Source organism: Ranitomeya variabilis, chromosome 4 (assembly GCF_051348905.1).
Source record: "Ranitomeya variabilis isolate aRanVar5 chromosome 4, aRanVar5.hap1, whole genome shotgun sequence".
Classification (NCBI taxonomy): Eukaryota; Metazoa; Chordata; class Amphibia; order Anura; family Dendrobatidae; genus Ranitomeya; species Ranitomeya variabilis.
In genome coordinates this window covers 57666815-57687253 of record NC_135235.1, presented here as the reverse complement: position 1 = coordinate 57687253, position 20439 = coordinate 57666815, and the positions used below count along the sequence as shown (strand labels likewise).

The 20439-nt window shown below is 48.7% G+C and overlaps 1 protein-coding gene across 2 annotated transcripts in view; it reads right to left on the bottom strand.

Annotated features, from left to right (window-relative positions):
- The window catches only part of BTAF1 (B-TFIID TATA-box binding protein associated factor 1), a 92125-nt gene that overhangs the window by 39338 nt on the left and 32348 nt on the right, over positions 1 to 20439 (bottom strand). For both annotated transcript variants that reach the window (XM_077258561.1, XM_077258562.1), the window contains exons 11-14: positions 8709 to 8885; positions 8024 to 8164; positions 7747 to 7871; positions 313 to 433 (exon numbers count right to left, since the gene is read on the bottom strand). In XM_077258561.1, the coding sequence (XP_077114676.1) occupies positions 313 to 433; positions 7747 to 7871; positions 8024 to 8164; positions 8709 to 8885 (564 nt within the window). The remainder of the gene's footprint in view (positions 1 to 312; positions 434 to 7746; positions 7872 to 8023; positions 8165 to 8708; positions 8886 to 20439) is intronic.

Below are 20439 nucleotides of genomic sequence, written 5' to 3'. Positions count from 1 at the left end.
TTTTCAGGATGCCGATTACAGTTGAAAAGTGCAATGCCGGGCGGGAGTCAACCGACATCTTGGATCAAATATACTCACCCTGCAAGCCAGATTTGGCATGTGCTGTAGACAGTAGTTATCCATCTGACTTTCTATATTAGAGTCTCACCTAATCTGTAAGAACCCTCCCATTAGTGGTCTTGCACTTTCGAACAGTCGGTACAAAGCTTCATTATCAGTTACCATCCAACCAAAGAGAGTTAAGAAACAGAAATCCCTTAACCTTCCATACCCAAAATAAAAAATAAAATAGATGAAGCAGTTAAAACCAACCTGATCCTGTGTGGATAACAAAGTGCATAAGGTTTCCAGAGCGGCCTTTCGAACAGATGAAATGGTATGACGCAGGAAAGGCCACACCCGCGGCACCAATGTCGTGAGCGATTGCTGAATACTGTGAAGGCAGATTTTAGGTTTTAAGAATAGCTTTAAAAAGGTTGTGCTAATGATATGAAAACTTATTCTCAATGTATATAAAATAAACCAACCATGCAATCGATGAAGATATTCTACAACTTTTCCTTCACAGCTTCTATGCAGAGCTATGCATCTCCACGGCAAGACAGCAACCAAATTCTGTATACGCAGCTCCTGCAGTCTTTTCTACCCATCCTCTTCTAGAAAAACTACCATATATACTCGAGTATAAGCCGACCCGAGTATCTCCCTCTATCTGAAACTGAACCTGTCAAAAACTGAACTCCTCGTGTTCTCTCCCTCTACAAACCTACCTTTGCCCGACATTGCCATCTCTGTGTGCGGTTCCACCATTACTCCAAAGCAACATGCCCGCTGCCTTGGAGTCATCCTTGATTCCGAGCTTTCATTCACCCCCCACATCCGATCACTGGCTCGCTCTTCTTATCTGCATCTCAAAAACATTTCCAGAATTCGCCCTTTTCTTACTTTCGACTCTGCAAAAACTCTTACTGTCTCACTTATTCATTCTCGTCTGGACTATTGTAACTCTCTACTAATTGGCCTACCTTTTACCAGACTCTCCCCGCTCCAATCTGTCCTGAATGCTGCTGCCAGGATCATATTCCTCGCCAACCGTTACACCGATGCCTCTACCTTGTGCCAGTCATTACACTGGCTACCCATCCAATCCAGAATCCAGTACAAAACTACTACCCTCATCCACAAAGCACTCCATGGCTCAGCACCACCCTACATCTCCTCTCTGGTCTCAGTCTACCAACCTACCCGTGCCCTCCGCTCTGCTAATGACCTCAGGTTAGCATCCTCAATAATCAGAACCTCCCACTCCCGTCTCCAAGACTTTACACTTGCGGCGCCGATTCTTTGGAATGCACTACCTAGGTTAATACAATTAATCCCCAATCCCCACAGTTTTAAGCGTGCCCTAAAAACTCATTTGTTCAGATTGGCCTACCGCCTCAACGCATTAACCTAATTATCCCTGTGTGGCCTATTAATAAAAAAACAACAACATAATCACGTTCCTCCATCATGTTCTCATACACTTTATGCAGTTAATAGCCTCTGTGTCTGTACTGTTACATACTTAGGTAGTTAACTGGTTCATGCAGCTTTACATGAACACCCGAGCCTTACACTATGGCTGGTCCAAATAACTAAAGCAATTGTTACCATCCACCTCTCGTGTCTCCCCTTTTCCTCATAGATTGTAAGCTTGCGAGCAGGGCCCTCATTCCTACTGGTATCTGTTTTGAACTGTGATTTCTGTTATGCTGTAATGTCTATTGTCTGTATAAGTCCCCTCTATAAGTTGTAAAGCGCTGCGGAATATGTTGGCGCTATATAAATAAAATTATTATTATTATTATTATTAAGCCGACCCCCCTAATTTTGCCACAAAAAACTGGGAAAACTTATTGACTCGAGTATAAGCCTAGGGTGGAAGATGCAGCAGCTACCGGTGAATTTCAAAAATAAAAATAGATGCTCCATACCGTTCATTATGGCCCCTTAGATGCTCCATATAAAGCTGTGCCATATATAATGCTCTGCACCGTTCATTATGGCCCCATAGATGCTCCATATAAAGCTGTGCCATATATAATGCTCTGCACCGTTCAGTATGGCCCCATAGATGCTCCACATAAAGCTGTGCCATATATAATGCTCTGCACCATTACTGCCCCATAGATGTTCCATATAAATCTGTGCAATATATAATGCTGCTGCTGCAATAAAAAAAAAAAAAGAAAAAAGACATACTCACCTCTCTTGCTGCCCGCAGCGTCCTGTCTCAGCGTCTCTCCGCACTGACTGTTCAGGCAGAGGGCGGCGCGCAGATTAGTACGTCATCGCACCCTCTGACATGAACAGTCACTGCAAGAGGACGCGAAGATAGAGCGGCGCCCTAAGTGTGGAACGCGGACAGGTAACTATGACATACTTACCTGCTCCCGGCGTCCCTGGCTCCTTATCCCAGACAGCTGGTCTCCGGGTGCCGCAGCCTCTTCCTCTGTCAGCTGTCACCGTTACCACTCATTAGAGAAATGAATATGCGGCTCCACCCCTATGGGAGTGGAGTCCAGATTCATAACTTTAATGAGCGGTCCCACGTGACCGCTGAACAGGGGACGAGCTGCGGCACTGAAGACCGTGGGACGGGCAGGGGGAGCGCCAGGAGCGCCGGGACTAGGTGAGTATGCGACAGTCCTCTCTCCCCCCTCACCCGCCGACCCCACCGCCGATCATGACTCGATTATAAGCCAAGAGGGGCACTTTCAGTCCAAAAATTTGGGCTGAAAATCTCGGCTTATACTCGAGTATATACGGTAAATAGATAAACGGAATATCCTTGGAGACTGCAGAGACAGAAGTTGCTTTCTGTTACATTGGAGACACTGTTTGAATAGGAGCTGTAGAGATAAAGGTGGTAGCGTTTTTATTTTGTTTCTTTAATTAAAGCATAACAGTTTTAATTTTTACATCAATAGGGCACGTAAAAAAAATGGGCAACCTGGCAATATATCTTATCAGTGAAATCTGCTTCTTTCTCCTCCTGGACTGATCTTTCACTATCGCTTCATGGGCAGAATCTGGATTCAGTGAGGACAATTTCCTATTAGAAAAGACAGATGATAGTTGGCACCCTTCTCTAAATCACTTCTTTAGGGGGTGTTTGCAACTGCCACTAGGTGTCACGGGTATGTCAGAAGCTGCAGACAGTCGCACTGCATCTAGCTGCAGATGGTCTCTGCTTTTGGCTTTGCAGACACCTTAACTATTATGACATTGACCAAGTGGCACCCTCTCTCTCTCTCTCTCTCTAATTGACCGGGGTGTTTATAGACTCCCAGCCTGCTGCTCGGACTTGCCAGTGATGTTTTCCATTTCCCCCTGTTGAGGCTTGGAGCCAGTTATCTTCCTCTTTGGTGTTGGAGGATGTCTGTTACATCTGAGTTTTCTTTAGATAAGTGCTCGTTTATCTACCCCAGCTGTCTTTAGTGGAAGTCAGGTTTGACTACTGGCGTCATGGCCTTCCCTATGCAGGGATTATCGTCAGGGTAAGGCAGGGATTAGGTTCCTGCTCGGAGTTACGTTTAGAGCAGACAGGACGACATTATATCTGCCTAGGGGGACTCCTTTCCCCACTTCCCTAGTGTTGGGGTCCCTTCCCCCTTCATGTTGCACTTTAGTCTTTCCTACACTGTGCGTGACACTAGGAGGCTGACACTATGCAAATAAAAAAAAGTTAGCTCCTCCCCAGCAGTATATAACCTTCAACTGGCACACAGCTAGTCAGTTTTTAGTGTGTCAGTAGGAGGCAGACAGCTGCACTTTAGCCCCATTTCTACCTTAGGGTTTTTTTTTTTGTTTGCTTGGTTTTTTTAACGACTTATTTTGCAGGTTCAACTTTTGACTACTGCAGACCAAGTGAAGTTGTGTCACTCTGTTCTCCCCTTCAGTGACAGAGCACATTGTGGGATTGCTTCACTACTGTTGTCTCCCTTGTCCATCTGGCAGGACCCTATCCCCCTAATACATAAAGTGTATTCAGAGTTTGGTTTCAGTCTTAGAATGACTGTCCAAACTGCCTATGCCATGGGACCCCCAATCACTCCCCTCTGCGCTCCAGACCAAGCAGCCCCTCAATCCCAGGTTACACCACGCAAGTGTTCCAGAGGTTCTAAAAAGAGTGTCCAAACTAGCTCATCATCCTCTAGGATCCCATCTCTCACTCGGATACCCCAGCTGAACAGGAGTCAGACCTCCAGTACTTCACTCCCTCAGAGGCCTAAACTCCCACCTCAACGTTGCACAGTGCAGTTTGGTTCCTTTTGGAGGAGATTCCCAGTCCAGACTAGTAACTGACAGGACTAATCTCCAGCCCGGCAAGATGGGAAGATTCCCTCCTTCAAACCAGCCCCCCATCTGGAAAGCCTCTCGGGGTGGGCAGACATCTTCATACCTGGAACGAGTGTCTTAGTGATTGACGACGCCTTGGTCCTAGACGTTGCTTCTTATGGTTACCAGAGAATTTTCTAAATCATTTTTTGTTTTTGCGAGTCCAAGAAAGAACCCTTCCCTCATTCCGAGGATTTTCAAGGCCATCGGCAAAACGCTTTTCAGTTTTCTATTCAAACCTTTTCGTGGTTCCAAAGAAGGATGGCTGCATTCTGGATCTCAAGCTATTGAACAATTATGTTAAGCTACGCCACTGCAGAACGGAGTACCTTCGGTCGGTGATGGCTTTCATAGAACCAGAGGAATTCCTATGATCAATGGACATTCAAGATGACTACCTACACATTCCCATTTTTCCTCTTCACCAGCGATTTCTTCAGTTCACAGTACAGCAATCCCACTTTCAATTCACGGCACTGCGTTTCGTCCTATCCACAGAACCCAGCATCTTCATGAAAATAATGGAGACTTACGGCCATTCTTTGGAGCAGAGGCACTCGTCACTGCTTTAGAGGACCTTCTCAAGGCTGCGTCTTCCTCAGCACATCACAAGAGTCTACAGATCACTCTGGACACCCTTCTAGGCAGGATCACCAACATCCCGAAGTAGTCTCTGATCCTGGTCCAAAGTATTGTGTTTTTCAAGGAATGCTGTTCCGACACCCAGCAATCAAGAGTTTTTTCACACAGGATCCACTCCCTCAGAGGCACATCTCATTCGCTCTGCTTCTGTATGAGCATCCAAGACAGGATGGTTGATTCAATGGAAGCAGCTCAATTCGCTCACCTTCACACACATCTTCAATTTTTTCTTCTCTCAGGATGGGACAGGTCAACTCGCTCCCTGGATCAACTGCTCACACATCCCTCCTGGATAAAGAAGTCCCTAGAATAGTGGATCTCTCCTCCATCGCAGAAGATCTCTTCTACCACCATGTTGGAAGATCACGACAATGGATGTCAATATACTTTGTTGCGGAGCAGTTTTCAAAACTTAGTCTAGGGCTGATTGACTGCCCAGTGATCATCTGTTCCCATCAACATTCTAGAACTCAAGGCAATCTTTCTTGATCTACTTCACTGACAGAATCTTCTCCTTAACCATCCAGTTCGAGTCCAAACCAACAATACCACGGTGGTGGAATAAAAAAAAAAAAAAAAAAAATAAAAAAAAAAAATCGAGGAGGAAACCAAGTAGAGCAGTATTGTAAAAAAAAGTGACGCAGATTCTGTTATGGGCCTAGCAGAATGTAGCAATGATCTCAGCAGTACACATTTCAGGAGTGGACAAACTGGGCTGCCGATCTCAGCCGAGAATGTCTCGCCACCGGCAAGTGGTCCCTGAAAAAGCCAGTCTTCCACAATCTGTCTGATGGGGAATTCCTGACAATGACCTGATTGGGTCCAGATTGAACCACAAGGTTCCTCAGGTAGTCTCCAGATCACATGACCCGCTAGCAATTGGCATTGCCCTGGTAATACATTGGTCCCAGTTCTCCCTCCCTTGCTACTGATCCCCAAAGGTGGTCAAAAAGATCAAGACAAAAGGGAGTGCCAGTCGTTCTCTGTACTGGCCCAGAAGACCCTGTCACGCAGTAGTAATCAACCTGCTTGCAGACACTCCGTGGAAACTCTTGAACCTTTTAGACCCCCTTTCGTAGGGTCCTCTCTTCCACCAGAAATCTCAGTCACTCAATTTAATGGCTTCTCTAATCAGACCACGATCAGGGATAGTTAGTAAATTTCTTCCTCTCACATTTACCACTGTACAGCAAAAGCCTTTTTTCCGCCTTTCTTTCAAAAGAATCTAGCATCTTGCCTACAGATAAAGACCATCCTGCAAGGAATCACGAACTCAATTCCCCCATACAGGCCTATGGTAGACCCTTGGGAAGCCAATCTTGTACTCCAAGATCTTCAAGAGTCACCATTCAAACCTCTGAGAATTTTTCTTTCCCTGGAAAGATTATTTCCTGGTCGTCATCACTTCTATCAGACAAGTTTCCAAATTCGTTGCCCTCTCGTCTTTCCACCAGGCATGGTAGTGGTTCTGTCCAGTCCTATGCTTTCTTCCTCAGGTGGTTTCTCAATTTTACCTCAATGACGACATTGTTCTTTTTGTCAGTCCCCTTCTCATCCTCGAGAGGAGTTACTAAACAAGCTGGACCGGGTAAAGGCCCTCTGTCTCTACCTTTCCAGGACAGCACCCATCAGACATGCAGACTCACGGCTCATAATTCCCAAAGGTCCTAGAAAAGGCTTGGCGGCTTCCAAGTCTCCATTCCATTCCATTGCCCGCTGGGTTCGTTCTGTCATTCTGGAAGCCTACCGACTAAGGGACAGAACGCGTCCACTTAGGGTCACTGCGCACTCCATTTGTGCCGGGGGGGGGCCTCCTGTCCATCCGCCACCAGGCATCAGCCTCACAGATTGAAAGGTTGCTACATAGTCTTCCATTAATACCTTTGCCAAGTTCTACAGGCTTCACAGCTGCACTTCGTCTGATGTGAACCTTGGTAGAGAGGTTATGCAAGCTGCAGTGGACCAAGCTCTGACTTGAGGGTACTGCACCGTTACCCACCCTTGGGACTGCTTATGAGCATCACATGGTTTCCTGTGTGCACGCAATGAAGCACAAGAGAAATTCTGATTTTGGGTACCTACTGTAAAATATTTCTGGGAGCCTTCATTGGGGACACAGCCACCCACCCTCGTTTATTGTTGGTTCGGTTATTATTGTTGTATTCTTGCTGCTTCTCCTACTGCTTTCTCACTAACTGATTAGCTTTGTACCAGCCAGTTAGTGGTATATACAGCTGGGGAGGAGATAACTTTTTGCATAGTGTCAGCCTCTCAGTGGCAGCAGCATTCAGCCATTGTTTCCTGTATCCCCCAATGAAGGCTCCAAGAAAGATTTTAGGGTAGGTACCTAAAATCTTCCTTTCACAATTCTCTGAAGATGGGAGGAGCTAGGGGCAGACAGACATTCTGCTGCAAGTTCTCCTGAAAGCAGTTAGATCTCCATAGAACTTTATAAGAACCAACTGTCATCTCTCTCATTAACTGGGAAATCAGTGTATGCCAAACAGATTTTTACCAGAGATTAGAATTAAGAATTTTTAAAGTTAATGGTTAGTCCAAAAAAAAAAAAAAAAAAGGCAAATTTCTCTAATCGATATATTACAAAGTCTTATATTCATGTGTAAATAATTTCTTGAAAAAATAAATAAAATGGTTGCTCTTTAAGACTTATTGGAAAGTGATTTACATTTTTTCATTTTAGATGCATTTGGACAAACTTACTTGCACTGCTGAACCTGAGGATATGTTAAGAGTGAGGAAAGGAGAGTCATAATACTGTTGGTAGAAGCTGTTAAGTCATCTAACTCCAGAAGAGCATCCCATAAAGTGCTAAGAATGAAGGGAACCTAAAACATAGAAGTTCACATTACCCATTTTACGTATACATCAGCATGCATGTAACAAGATAAGAAACGTAGATATTGCCTGCAGGATTTCAGGGAAATATCACATTTTCAACCATGAACAACAATGAAGAAGCGAAACCATCAAAACGAACCTGCTTGAACTGTATCTTCACTAGACTGTCCACAACAGGCACTAAAGATGCTGCTGCTACAGCTCTCACATCATCATCAAGGTCTTGAAGACCCTCAATTATTGCTGGTAGTGCTTTAGGTAATAAAGTCTTAATTAAATCCTGTAAAGCAACCACAATGAAATTCCAGGTCATTTAAAGGTAAATGTAATGGAGAGAGTGAAAACACTGAGGCACACTGATAATTTGTAAGACAGGACTAAAGGTACCTTCACACTCAGCAACTTTGCAACGAGAAAGACAACGATCCGTGACGTTGCAGCGTCCTGGATAGCGATCTCGTTGTGTTTGACAGGCAGCAGCGATCTGGATCCCGCTGTGCCATCGCTGGTCGGAGCTAGAAGTCCAGAACTTTATTTCGTCGTCAGGTCGGCGTGTATCGTCATGTTTGACAGCAAAAGCAACTACACCAGCAATGTTTGACATGGAGCCAACAACCAGCGAGAACGATAAGTGAGTCACCGTTGCGTCACTGGATCGCTCCTGCATCGTTCTGGAGCTGCTGTGTTTGACGTCTCTACAGCGACCTAAACAGCGACCCTCCAGTGATCGGCTCGTTGTCTATCGCTGCAGCGTCGCTGAGTGTGACGGTACCTTAATTCATGCAACAAACAAAGATCAAAATCTAGTAATAGCTGGACATTACCTGACGAATAGCTAGGGCATACTTTATTCCCAGCAGGCCCCCGTGTCTAACTTCCCACTGTTCTTGAGTCAGTAAGCGCAGAAGGATTTTGACAGTATTGTGAACTCCACTTTCATTCATGTGTTTTAGGACTACTCCCAGCGTCTGAGCACACGTTTCCCGAACTGGTGCAACTACCTAAGCATTAAAAGAAAAGAAAAAAAAAAAAAAAGGGATGAGGTTTTAGGAAGGTGGAAAGAGCAATGAATGAGCGCATAATGCTTGTTTGGTATTACAAGGCTTTAAATGCAGTAGAAATCTGTGCGCAGCCCACATCTGAAAGTCGTACACAAAACTGATAAACTGAGGGCTTTTCACAGTGGAAAATCCACACCGAAATAAAGTAGCTTCTGTTAAAGATTTCAGTGTAGAAATAGTGGGTTTGCAGCCACATCCAGGGTGAAAAAGCACAGTATAAATTGACATGTTCTGGATCGAAAATCCAGGCTGTGGGTCAATATATGAGGCATGTGGAGGGGATTTTGATGGAAGCTCATCGACAATGCTGGTTCAGAATTATGTTGCAGAAAATCTGTGGGAACAAACCCATGAAGAGCAAAATCGAAGAACAACTTTTAGGTGTACCGGTATTTCTTAAACTACTATGTAATAATCTACAAGTAAAAAATAATTTTCTTTGGGAGTCTCCGCAAGAGAAATTTCAGCCATACAATGTATTGGACGCAGTGAATCCACACGGTTCAGTGAACACATGCAGATTCACCTGCGTTCAACATACGGCAGCGCTTTGGACACAGCAGACATGCACTGCCAATTCCTGATCATCTGCACATACCCTTATACTGTAATCCCGGATAACACACCTTTGACTCTTGCGGCTTTACTGCTGCAGAGGTGGTCAGTCAGTAAATCAACACTCATAATATTGATGAAGCTTTTATTAGTATACAAAAATGCAAAAAAAGGAGATTTTTGTGTACTCACCGTAAAATCTTTCTTTATCGCTTAATTGGGGGACAGAGATAACCGTGGGGTGTATGCTGCTGCTAGGAGGCTGACACTATGCAAAAAAGGAAAAAACGAACAATAGCCCCTCCCCGGCAGTATACACCCACCGACCGGCACTGAGCACCTCAGTTTGTGCTTAGTGTCTGTAGGAGGCGGACCTGGATCTCCCAGATCCGCAGCTAATCATTTGCTTTCGCAGGTTTGTTGTGTTTTACTAATTATTTATTTTGTCTTTCAGATTCAACTTCTAGGGAATCAGGGTGTTCATTCACTCTGCCTTCCCATTATTAGTGGCTGAGCGAGCAGTGTGGTGTCACCCACATCGCAACACTCAGGCCTGCTGGCAGGACATTTATCCCCTGCGCCTTCATTGGTGCCTCAGGGCGAGTTTGGTGGCCGGTCCTTGCCGAATTTCCTCCTCACCCCTCTCCCCGGACAGGGCTGAGGGGGAGACGGTAGTCACCAGCGGTGACCTCCCCCCCTTTATTTCCTAAGGGGGTTGATGCAGTCTCCTGGAAGAGGGTTCTTCTCTCCAGCGTTCCTGCCTTCTCTTGGGCCCCTGGACGACCCTCATACAGCGCTGAAGATCAAGGTAATGAAGATATATCGGGGGGGGGGGGGAAGGGGATTGTTGTTTGTATTACACGCTCGCTCCCTCCTTCCCTCCCCTGGTCCTGTCAGCGCTGCCCTGCCGTCTATTCCATGCGTTGTCCATTCAGCACCGCGGCTCCCTTTTTTACTTTCACTTTACCTCAGTTCGGGCCAGTCGGCCACGCCTCCTAATCGCCTGCTTTCTTAGCGCCCAGTGATATTTTAAACAGCTCACATGCCCCCTTCTGCCGCTGGACCTATCAGGGGCTTCCTCTCTTCCCGGTCATTTGCTGTACGCTTAACCACTCCCCCTCCTTCCCCACGAGGCTCTATTCCTCCTCCATCTTGGATTCTGCTTCCTATCCGGACGCTATTCCACACGGGGGGCACAGATACCGGCTCAGTTGCAGCTCTTTCCTTCCTGTACGGTAGGCTTTCATCCCTACCCTAGCAACCCTCCCCTGCAGTATATCATACTCCGGAGGCACCGCTGCAGTAGTTTAGACTTACACAGGCAGAGCTTTCCAACCCTTTTTTTTTTTTTTTTACTATAAGCTCCCAGCCTACATATGTCCAACTCAATTGGGACTTCTGTTTCCAAACCCACCATCATTCATTACGCTTGCTCACGCTGCAAGAAAAAGTGGTCAGCAGGTCAGTCACCCTTTTGCTAGTCCTGCAGTCCACCTACCATGTCTGCTCCGCAGGAAGCTTCAGAGTCTCGGGATGAGTGCACTCCCCCTCTCCCAGAGTGGGCAGTTGCTATGTCTCAGTCAGTCTCTGACTTGACTAAAGTATCCCAATCTCTGGTCCAGGTGCTACAGCCACCAGTGCTCCGACCGTCTCTCATGGAGAGTCGCATGCACCTGTAATCGACCCTCAGAAGAACGCTCCGGCCGGTTGTTCTAGAAAGAGGTCCCTGTCTGGCTCCTCTTCCAGCTCGCCGGGTCCCTCGGCAGTTCCCAAGCTGCTCACCTCTTCCAAATTCCCCTCTTCGGAGGCGGACCTTGGGTCGGACAGATTCCCAGTCCGGGTCTGACTGAAAGACCAGACGCCTGGCATACAGGCTATTGTGGATAGTCTCATCTTGGCTATCTCCCAAACTCTTTAGCTTAAACAGGACGAGGTTCCCTCACAGGATCCTTCTGTCTCCTTCAAACAGGTCAAGCGTCCTTCTCGCTCCTTTCCCAAATCACGAGAAATTTGAGTCTACCCTGTCTAAGCACTGGGAACATCCTGAGAAGCGCTTCCCAGGTAGAAAGCACCTGGACGTATTATACCCATTTAGTGCTGACCTCCTTGCCAAATGGGCAGAATCTCCAAAGGTGGACCCGCCGGTTTCCAGTCTTTCATCCAAGACGGTCCTATCCTTACTTGACGGTGCGTCGCTTAAGGACGCTACGGACAGACAGATTGAGACTCTAGCCAAATCAGCTTTCGAGGCATCAGGAGCTTCCCTCTGCCCCAGTTTCGCCTCCGCCTGGGTGGCAAAGGCCATTTCCACCTGGGCCAAGATTCTTCGACAAGGCATTTTGGCTTCCCCACAGGAACTGGCTGATTTGGCGGACCAGATCGGCCACGTGGGCAAATACGTTTTGGCTGCCTCCTTGGATGCAGATGCCTGTTCCGCAAGGGCAAGTAGCAAGATCATTGCTATACGCCGCATTCTTTGGCTCAAAGCATGGAGTGCAGATACAACTTCTAAGAATATAACCAAAACAAAGAAACACTGACAGAAGCATGGTCACGATATTAAAAATTGGTTAGAGGCCCTAGGGGCCTCTAGGACTACACGTGCAGGTTACGTATAGAATTTATTACTTATACCGGTACTATGAGCTGTATATTGGGCATGGTGTGATCACCAGCCGTCTATGCAAAATGCTATTATGATTGCAGACAGCTCATTGGTAACAATACGGATAAGCTTACTTAGCACTGGGCACTTTATTTTATATATATGATTTCCCTATTTCTTGGTATTTATCCAGGTATACTGTAATAAGGGGTGGAACCCCTATTAAGAAGTAACATAACTAGAAACTGGGGCTTACCTCTCTACAGGAACTATATATGTTAATCTCTCTATCACTTAAAGTGCTTCTTTGGCTTATATATGTGGCTCTATATGTGACCTTTCACCTGTGGTCTCAGTTTGTATGTTCCCCAGAGGATGATATCATATTACTACTTTTATAATGCATGTATTTAAAGTTTTTGTTCTAGTGGACCTCTAATAAAGTTTACCAATTTTTAATATCGTGACCATGCTTCTGTCAGTGTTTCTTTGTTTTGGTTATATAATTAAGGAAGCGTCACTCTAAGAGGCCGTACTCATTGGTTTGACAACTTCTAAGAAGTCTCTCACCAACCTAGCCTTTCAGGGTTCCAGACTCTTTAGCTCTCGCTTAGACCATATCATTTCTGATGCCACAGGAGGAAAAAGTACTTCCCTCCCTCAGTCTAGACCAAAACGTTTCTTCAATAAAAAGGGCCCTAGGCCTTTTAGGCACTTTCGTCAATTTCAGACCTCTGACTCCTCTTCCCAGCAGGAGCAACCTTCCGCTTCAGGAGAGCGGAGGAGACCCTCTTACAAGCCTGCCCCCAGATGGAGAACTAAGAGCCAACCTTCCAGATCCCCTGGCTCCCGTTCCGATAGATTTTGTTCCAAGTGACGGGTCGCCCCCACCGGGAATGACTTCCAGGGTGGGAGGCAGACTTCTTTCCTTCCGGGACGCCTGGCTCTCTGTAGTCAGCAACGCCTGGGTCAGAGAGGTAGTTACCTCCGGTTACAAGATCGAATTTTCTTCCCTTCCGGAAAATCGTTTCTTCCCCTCTCTCGGCCACCAAGGCAACAGTCTCAACTACCCGGGTTTCTTCAGGCCGTCTCTTCCCTGGTCACAGCTGGCGTAGTCGTTCCTGTCCCTCCAAACGAGCGTTTTTCGGAGTTCTACTCGAACCGCTTTGTAGTCCCCAAGAAGGACGGTTCCCTTCGCCCAATTCTGGATCTCAAGTTTTCGAACCGCCATGTTCGAGACTCCGCCACTTCAGGATGGAGTCCTTGCGGTCTGTGATTGCCGCCATGGAGCCCGGGGAGTTCCTATGTTCGGTGGACATTCAGGATGCTTACCTCCATGTTCCAATCTGTGTACGGCACCAGAGGTACCTTCGGTTTGCTATCCAGGAAGAGCACCACCAATTCACGGCTCTCCCGTTCGGCCTGGCGTCGGCTCCCTGGGTCTTCACTAAGATCATGGCGGCAGTAATGGCCATCCTTCGTTCCAGGGGGATACTCATCATCCCCTACCTGGACGATCTTTTGATCAGGGGTTCTTCTCATCGAGACTGTGCGCGAAGCCTTCAGATCTCTCTGGACACTGACTCGCCTCGGGTGGATCAACCGGGACAAGTCCTCTCTGATTCCCTGCCAGCGTCTGTCCTTCCTGGTCATGGAATTGGCTCGGGTCTTCCTCCCACTGGACAAGTTCTCCGGTCTCCGCAAGGCAGCCCAATCTCTCAAACACCCAGCTCCTCGCTCGCTTCGGTTCTGCATGGCAGTCCTGGGTAAGATGGTTGCCTCCATGGAGGCCGTTCCCTTTGCCCAATTCCACACACGTCCCCTCCAACTGTTTCTTCTCTCCACTTGGAACAGATCCACGACCTCACTGGATTGCCCCGTTTGCCTGCCTCGGCAGGTTCAGCAGTCACTGACCTGGTGGACCCTGTCTTCATCGCTCCTCAGAGGGAGGTCTTTCCTTCCGCTTCAGTGGCAGGTCATCACCACAGATGCCAGCCTGCTCGGTTGGGGAGCGGTCTTCCGACATCTCACAGCGCAGGGTCGCTGGACCCACCAGGAGGCTCTTCTTCCTATCAACTTACTGAGATCAGAGCAATCTTCCTTGCCCTACTCCACTGGCAATTACTCCTGGCCGGTCGTCCCGTCCGCATCCAGTCAGACAACGCCACGGCGTACTTAAACCACCAGGGCAGGACGCGCAGCAGTCAGGTAATGGCGGAGGCAGCAAGGATACTTCATTGGGCGGAACGTCACGTTCTGGTCATTTCAGCTGTCCACATTCCAGGTGTCGAAAATTGGGCAGCCGACTTCCTCAGCCCCCAGGGGCCTGGCGGCAGGCGAGTGGTCTCTCCATCCCCAAGTATTCAACCAGATTTGCCTTCGTTGGGGCACCCCAGACGTCGGCCTCATGGCATCCCAGATGAACCACAAGGTTCCTTAGTTTGTCGCCAGTTCCCGGGACCCTCTGGCCATCAGCCACGACGCCCTGGTAATCCCATGGTCGCAGTTTCAGTTTCCTTACCTGTCTCCCCCACTTCCCTTGATCCCAAGGGTAGTAAAAAAGATAAAGTTAGAATGGATTCCGGTCATACTCATAGCTCCAGACTGGCCAAAGTGCCCCTGGTACGCGGAGCTGGTCAACATGCTCGCGGATACCCCTTGGAGACTCCCAGACCGCTCAGATGTTCTCTCACAGGGCCCACTCTTCCACCAGAGTTCAGTCCCTGCATTTAACGGCATGGCTGTTGAGGCCGCGGTTCTGAGGGAGTCTGGTTTTTCTCATCAGGTCATACAGACCATGATCAGAGCCAGGAAGCCGGCTTCTTCTCGCATTTACCACAGATACTGGAAGGCTTTCTTCTGGTGGTGCAAGACACACAACGTCTTTCCGATGACTTTCCCTTCCAGACTTTCTGGGCTTCCTGCAGTCGAGTCTCAACTCGGGTGTGTCCCTCAGTACCCTAAAGGGTCAAGTTTCCGCCTTGTCCATTCTTTTCAAAAGGGACTTGGCTTCCGTCTCTCAAGTGAAGACTTTTCTGAAAGGAGTTGCTCATCTTGCTCCTCCTTTTCGTCCTCCGCTGGAACCTTGGGACCTCAATTTGGTTCTCAGTGCCCTTCAGACCGTTCCTTTTGAACCGCTTCAAGATGTCAATGAGGATATCATTCTTCCTTTTTGCCATTCTCCTGTTCACCCCTTGGAGAAGTCTTCACAAGCTTGACGTTGTCAGGGCTGTTCGGATCTTTCTAGAACTGCCCATTTTCGCAAATCCGACTGTTTGTCATTGCTGAGGGTCGCCGGAAAGGCCTTCAAGCGTCCAAATCCACTATTTCTCGCTGGATTCGTTCTGCTATAACGGAATCCTACCATGCTCGAGAGACACAGCCCTCTCCTGGGGTACGGGCCCACTCCAGAGCTGTTCGTCACCAGGCCTCCGCTTTGCAAGTTTGCAAGGCTGCCACCTGGTCGTCTTTACATACGTTCGAGGTTCTACAGGGTTCATACCCAGACCTCGCCAGATGCAGGTTTTGGTAGGAAGGTACTGCAGGCAGCGGTCGCACACCGGCCGACCTGAGCCCTTTTCTCGCTTCCTTTCTACCCACCCTTCTCCGGGACTGCTTTTGGACGTCCCACGGTTATCTGTGTCCCCCAATGAAGCGATAAAGAAAGGGATTTTTGGTACTCACCGTAAAATCTTTCTTGGAACCTTCATTAGGGGACACAGCACCCTCCCTGGTTATTTGTTCTTGGTACCGTATTTGGGCCTACAAGTCCTGATTGAGTTGGTACTCATGTGTTCTCTGTTATGGTTGTTTCTCCTACTGCTTTTTTCACTAACTGAGGTGCTCAGTGCCTGTCGGTGGGTGTATACTGCCGGGGAGGGGCTATTGTTTTTCCTTTTTTGCATAGTGTCAGCCTCCTAGCAGCAGCATACACCCCACGGTTATCTCTGTCCCCCAATGAAGGCTCCAAGAAAGATTTTACGGTGAGTACCAAAAATCCCTCTCTTAGCCTCTAATTGGGGGACACAGGACCATGGGTGTTATGCTGCTGTCCACTAGGAGGCGACACTATGCATAATCTGAAAAAGATTAACCATGGCTCCTCCTCTGCAGTATACACCCCTGGACGGAGTCAGCCTTCTCCAGTTTTGTGCAAAAGCAGTAGGAGGAATGTAACATGAATAACAGACATGCCTATAAGAAGGCAACTATGTACAAGCTCAGAGAACAATATGAGAACTCGACAGTAACAACGGCCCGTAAAGGGCAACAGGGTGGGAGCTGTGTCCCCCAATTAGAGGCTAAGAGAAAGATTTTACAGTGAGTACACAAAAATCTCCTTTGTCGCCTCATTGGGGGACACAGGACCATGGGATGTCCCAAAGCAGTCCCTGGGTGGGAAGCAATGGACGAATATTGTGCAGACAGGCCTATACTTGGGGCACCGCCGCCTGCAGAACATCTACCCAGGCTCGCTTCCGCTGAGGACCGGGTATGAACCCTGTAGTGTTTAGTAAACGAGTGTGGGCTAGACCAAGTGGCCACCTTACACACTTGTTGTGCCGAAGCCTGGAGCCGCATGGCCCAGGAGGCCCCTACCGCCCGTGTAAGGTGTGCCGTAATACCGGCTGGAAGAGAATTCTTAAGGTGGTCAGCCTCTTGTATGGTGGATGTGATCTTCCTGGCAAGGGTAGCTTTGGAAGCTGGCAGACCCTTGCGGCCGCCTTCCGGAAGAAGGAAAAGGGATCAGAAATAATATAAATATAAAATACACACACAATGCCCTGACAAGGTCATGCGCATGTAGAGCCTTCAACACTATGAACCGGGACCGGACAAAGGGAAGGCAGAGAAATTTCCTCATTGAGGTGGAAGTTGGACACAACCTTTGGAAGGAAGGATGGGACCGTACGAAGAACTACCTTGTCCTGGTGAAAAGCCAGGAAGGGCTATCTGCAGGAGAGTGCTGACAGTTCAGACACCCTGCGTAGCGAGGTGATAGCCACCAGAAAGACCACCTTCTGGGAGAGAAGGCAGAGCGGGACCTCCTTAAGGGGTTCAAAGGGTGGTTCCTGCAATGCTGTCAGGACCAGGTTGAGGTCCCACATTTCTAGTGGTCATCTGTAGGGGGGAACCAATGGGGAAACCCCCTGAAGAAAAGTCCTTACTCACGGCTTGGTAGCAATGTGCCTTTGAAAAAAAAGCACTGAGAGGGCTGACACCTGGCTCTTAGGCGAGCCCAGGGACAGCCTGGCCTCCAGACCCGATTGGAGAAAAACCAGGTAGTTTGGGGAGGGAATAAGGGAATGGGGTCTGGCCGCGATATTCGCACCAGGTAAAGAGAACTTTCCAGGTACAGTCATAGATCTTGGCAGAGGCTGGCTTCCGTGCCCTGATCATGGTCCTAATGACGTCCGTCGAGAGCCCTTCCTGGGTTAGAACCCAGGTTTCAAGGGCCACGCTGTCAAATTGAGAGCCCCCGAGTTCTGGTGGTAGAACGGGCCTTGTGATAGAAGTTCCGGGCGGTCAGGGAGGCGCCACAGGGCATCTGCTGAAAGTTGTACGACGTCGGCGTACCATGTACGTCTGGGCCAGACCGGTGCGATTAAGATGGTTGGAACTCCCTCTTGCTTGATCTTCCTCACCACTCTGAATATCAGGGGGAGAGGTGGAAAATGTACAGAAGCTGGGACTGGGTCCAATCCTGAACCAGAGCGTCTGCTCCGAGCGACCGTGGATCGTGTGTTCTGGCCATGAAGTTGGAGACCTTGGCATTGAAGTGGGATGCCATTAGGTCCACATCTGGGGTCCCCCAGCGATAGCAGATCTGGCGAAAAGTTTCAGCATGGAGAGACTACTCTCCCGAATCTATTCCTTGTCGTCTGAGGAAGTCTGCTTCCAAGTTGTCCACACCCGGAATGTGGACCGCCGAGAGAACCGAGCCTGTGTCCTCCACCCAGCGGAGGATGTGTGACACTTCTCGCATCGCCTGGGTACTGCGGGTCCCCCCTTGGTGATTCAAATATGCCACAGTCGTGGCATTGTTCGACTGTATTCTGATGTGAGAGGCTGCCAGTAAGTGAAGGAAGGCCCTCAATGCCAGGAGGATGGCACGAGTTTCCAGAATGTTGATGGGCATGGTCGCTTCCACTGGGGACCACTTGCCCTGTGGTGTAGGTGCACTGCACCCCAACACATCAGGCTCACATCGGTGGTCAGAACCTTCCATTGACATGGGAGAAAGGAGTTCCCCTCCTGGTTGACGACATTAGCTGGTATTCCCTGTCGAGAGGAAAAAGGATTCCTGTCCCAGGACTTGAGAATGGCTAGTTGGAGAGGTCTGCGGTGAAACTGGGCAAATGGGGCAGCTTCTATTGCTGCCCCCATCTTGCCGAGGACTCTCATGGCAAACCGGAGAGATCGATGGGGTTTGCGGAGGAGGATGCGAACTCCTAGATGGAGAGACAGTGCCTTGTCCCTGGGAAAGAGCACTAGACCTCTGGAGGTGTTGTATAGCATTCCCAGGAAGGTCAGAGACTGATTCAGGGTTGGGGATGACCTTTGTAGGTTGACTAACCAGCCCATGCGACTCAGTGTTGGTTGTGATTGAGACGCTGAGCTCGCAGTCCTTGAAGGTAGGAGCCTTGATGAGTAGATCGTCCAGGTATGGAAAGACTACTATGCCTCTGGAGTGCAAGATGTCCATGGTGGCCGCCATGACCTTGGTAAACACTCTGGGAGCCGTGGCGAGTCCGAACGGGAGAGCCACGAACTGGTAGTGGTCCTGGTCAATTGCGAACTTGAGAAAAAAAAACTCTGATGAGCAGGTGCAATCTGTAAATGCAGGTATGCGTCTTGTATATCTATGAAGGCGAGGTATTCTCCCTTCTCCATGGACGCAATGATGGACTGCAGGGACTCCAGCGGAAGTGACAAACCCGTACATATTTGTTGAGTTTTAGGTCCAGTATGGGCCGTACTCTGCCTCCTTTCTTGGGGACTATGAATAGATTGGAGTAGAACCCTCGGAAGCACCCGGCCGCGGGAACCGGTACTATGACTTCTGCTTGAAGAAGCGAGGAAACCGCTTGGTGGAAGGCACGAGCCTTGGCTGGCGGTTTTGGGGGAACAGAGGAAGAATCGGTTCGGTGGGTTGGAGGTTGAACACTATCTTGTATCAAGAAGATACTAGTTCCCTGACCCACCTGTCTTCTGTAGTAGGCATCCAGACTTGCTGAAAAGAGCAAAGTCGCCTACGGGTGGGATGTCTTCTAGGGTCCGTGAGTCATGAGGAGGAAAAAAGTCTGAGGTTTTCCTCCTTTGGGCTTTGACTGGCCTGCTATTAACTGCCAGGTCTTGTCCAACCTTTGCATCGACCGTGAGTTGTCCCTGTGTGGGGAGCGGTTACGCGCTGGACGCAAGACGGACCAGCCCGAGGAATTCCGAAAGGATCGGAAATCGGGTTTGTTACACTTCTTTTAAGTTAGTATAGGTTTCAGTTGAGGGAGAGAGGTACTCTTACCCCCGGTGACGGATATCATTGTGTCCAACTCTTCACCGAAAAAGTCACCCATTGAGATACGGGAGGTGCGTGAGGGACTTAGAGGCTGCATCCGCTTTCCATTCCGCTGCCAGAGGATATGCCGAATCGTGATGGCGTTTGATGCTATCCCCGCTACGCCCCTTGCTGAATCCAGAGCTGCATGAAGCATGTAATCTGCTACAACTGCTATTTGAACCGCTTGGTCTGACAGCTCAGGAGCAGATGCTTGGAGGCCAGCTTGTAAATTTTATTTTTGGCCCAAGCCAGGATGGCCTTGGCAGCCCAAACTGAAGCGAACGCGGGAGCCAGGGAGGCCCCTGCCGCCTCAAAAAATTGAACAAGCCATGCGTTCTACCTGCCGGTCTGCTGCGTCCCTGAGGGTTGAGCTATCTGGCAGTGAAAAGAGGGTCTGTGCTGCTAGTCTAGAGACTGGGGGGTCCACTTCGGGTGGATGTCCATTCCTTGGTGTCCTTCTGTGGGAAAAGGTACTTTGCCTCCAGATACTTGCGATTAGCGGATTTTTTCTCAGGCTGTGAGAGCTGCTTTTTAAGGATCGCTTTAAACTCTGGGTGGTTAGAGAAAACCTTAGGCGGCTTCAGAGGTCCTTCAAAGAAATCTTGTTCTGGGGCCTCTGGTGGCAGATTAGAAATGTCCAGCACCCGATGGAAGAGATTATGTCCTCGACTAGCGCTGTATTGCTAGGGGGGATTGGGATCAGGGACTCCTCCATTTCCCTGTCTGAGTCGGAGTCACAGATGCCTTCCGAATCCTGTGTATCACTGTGGCGTCCC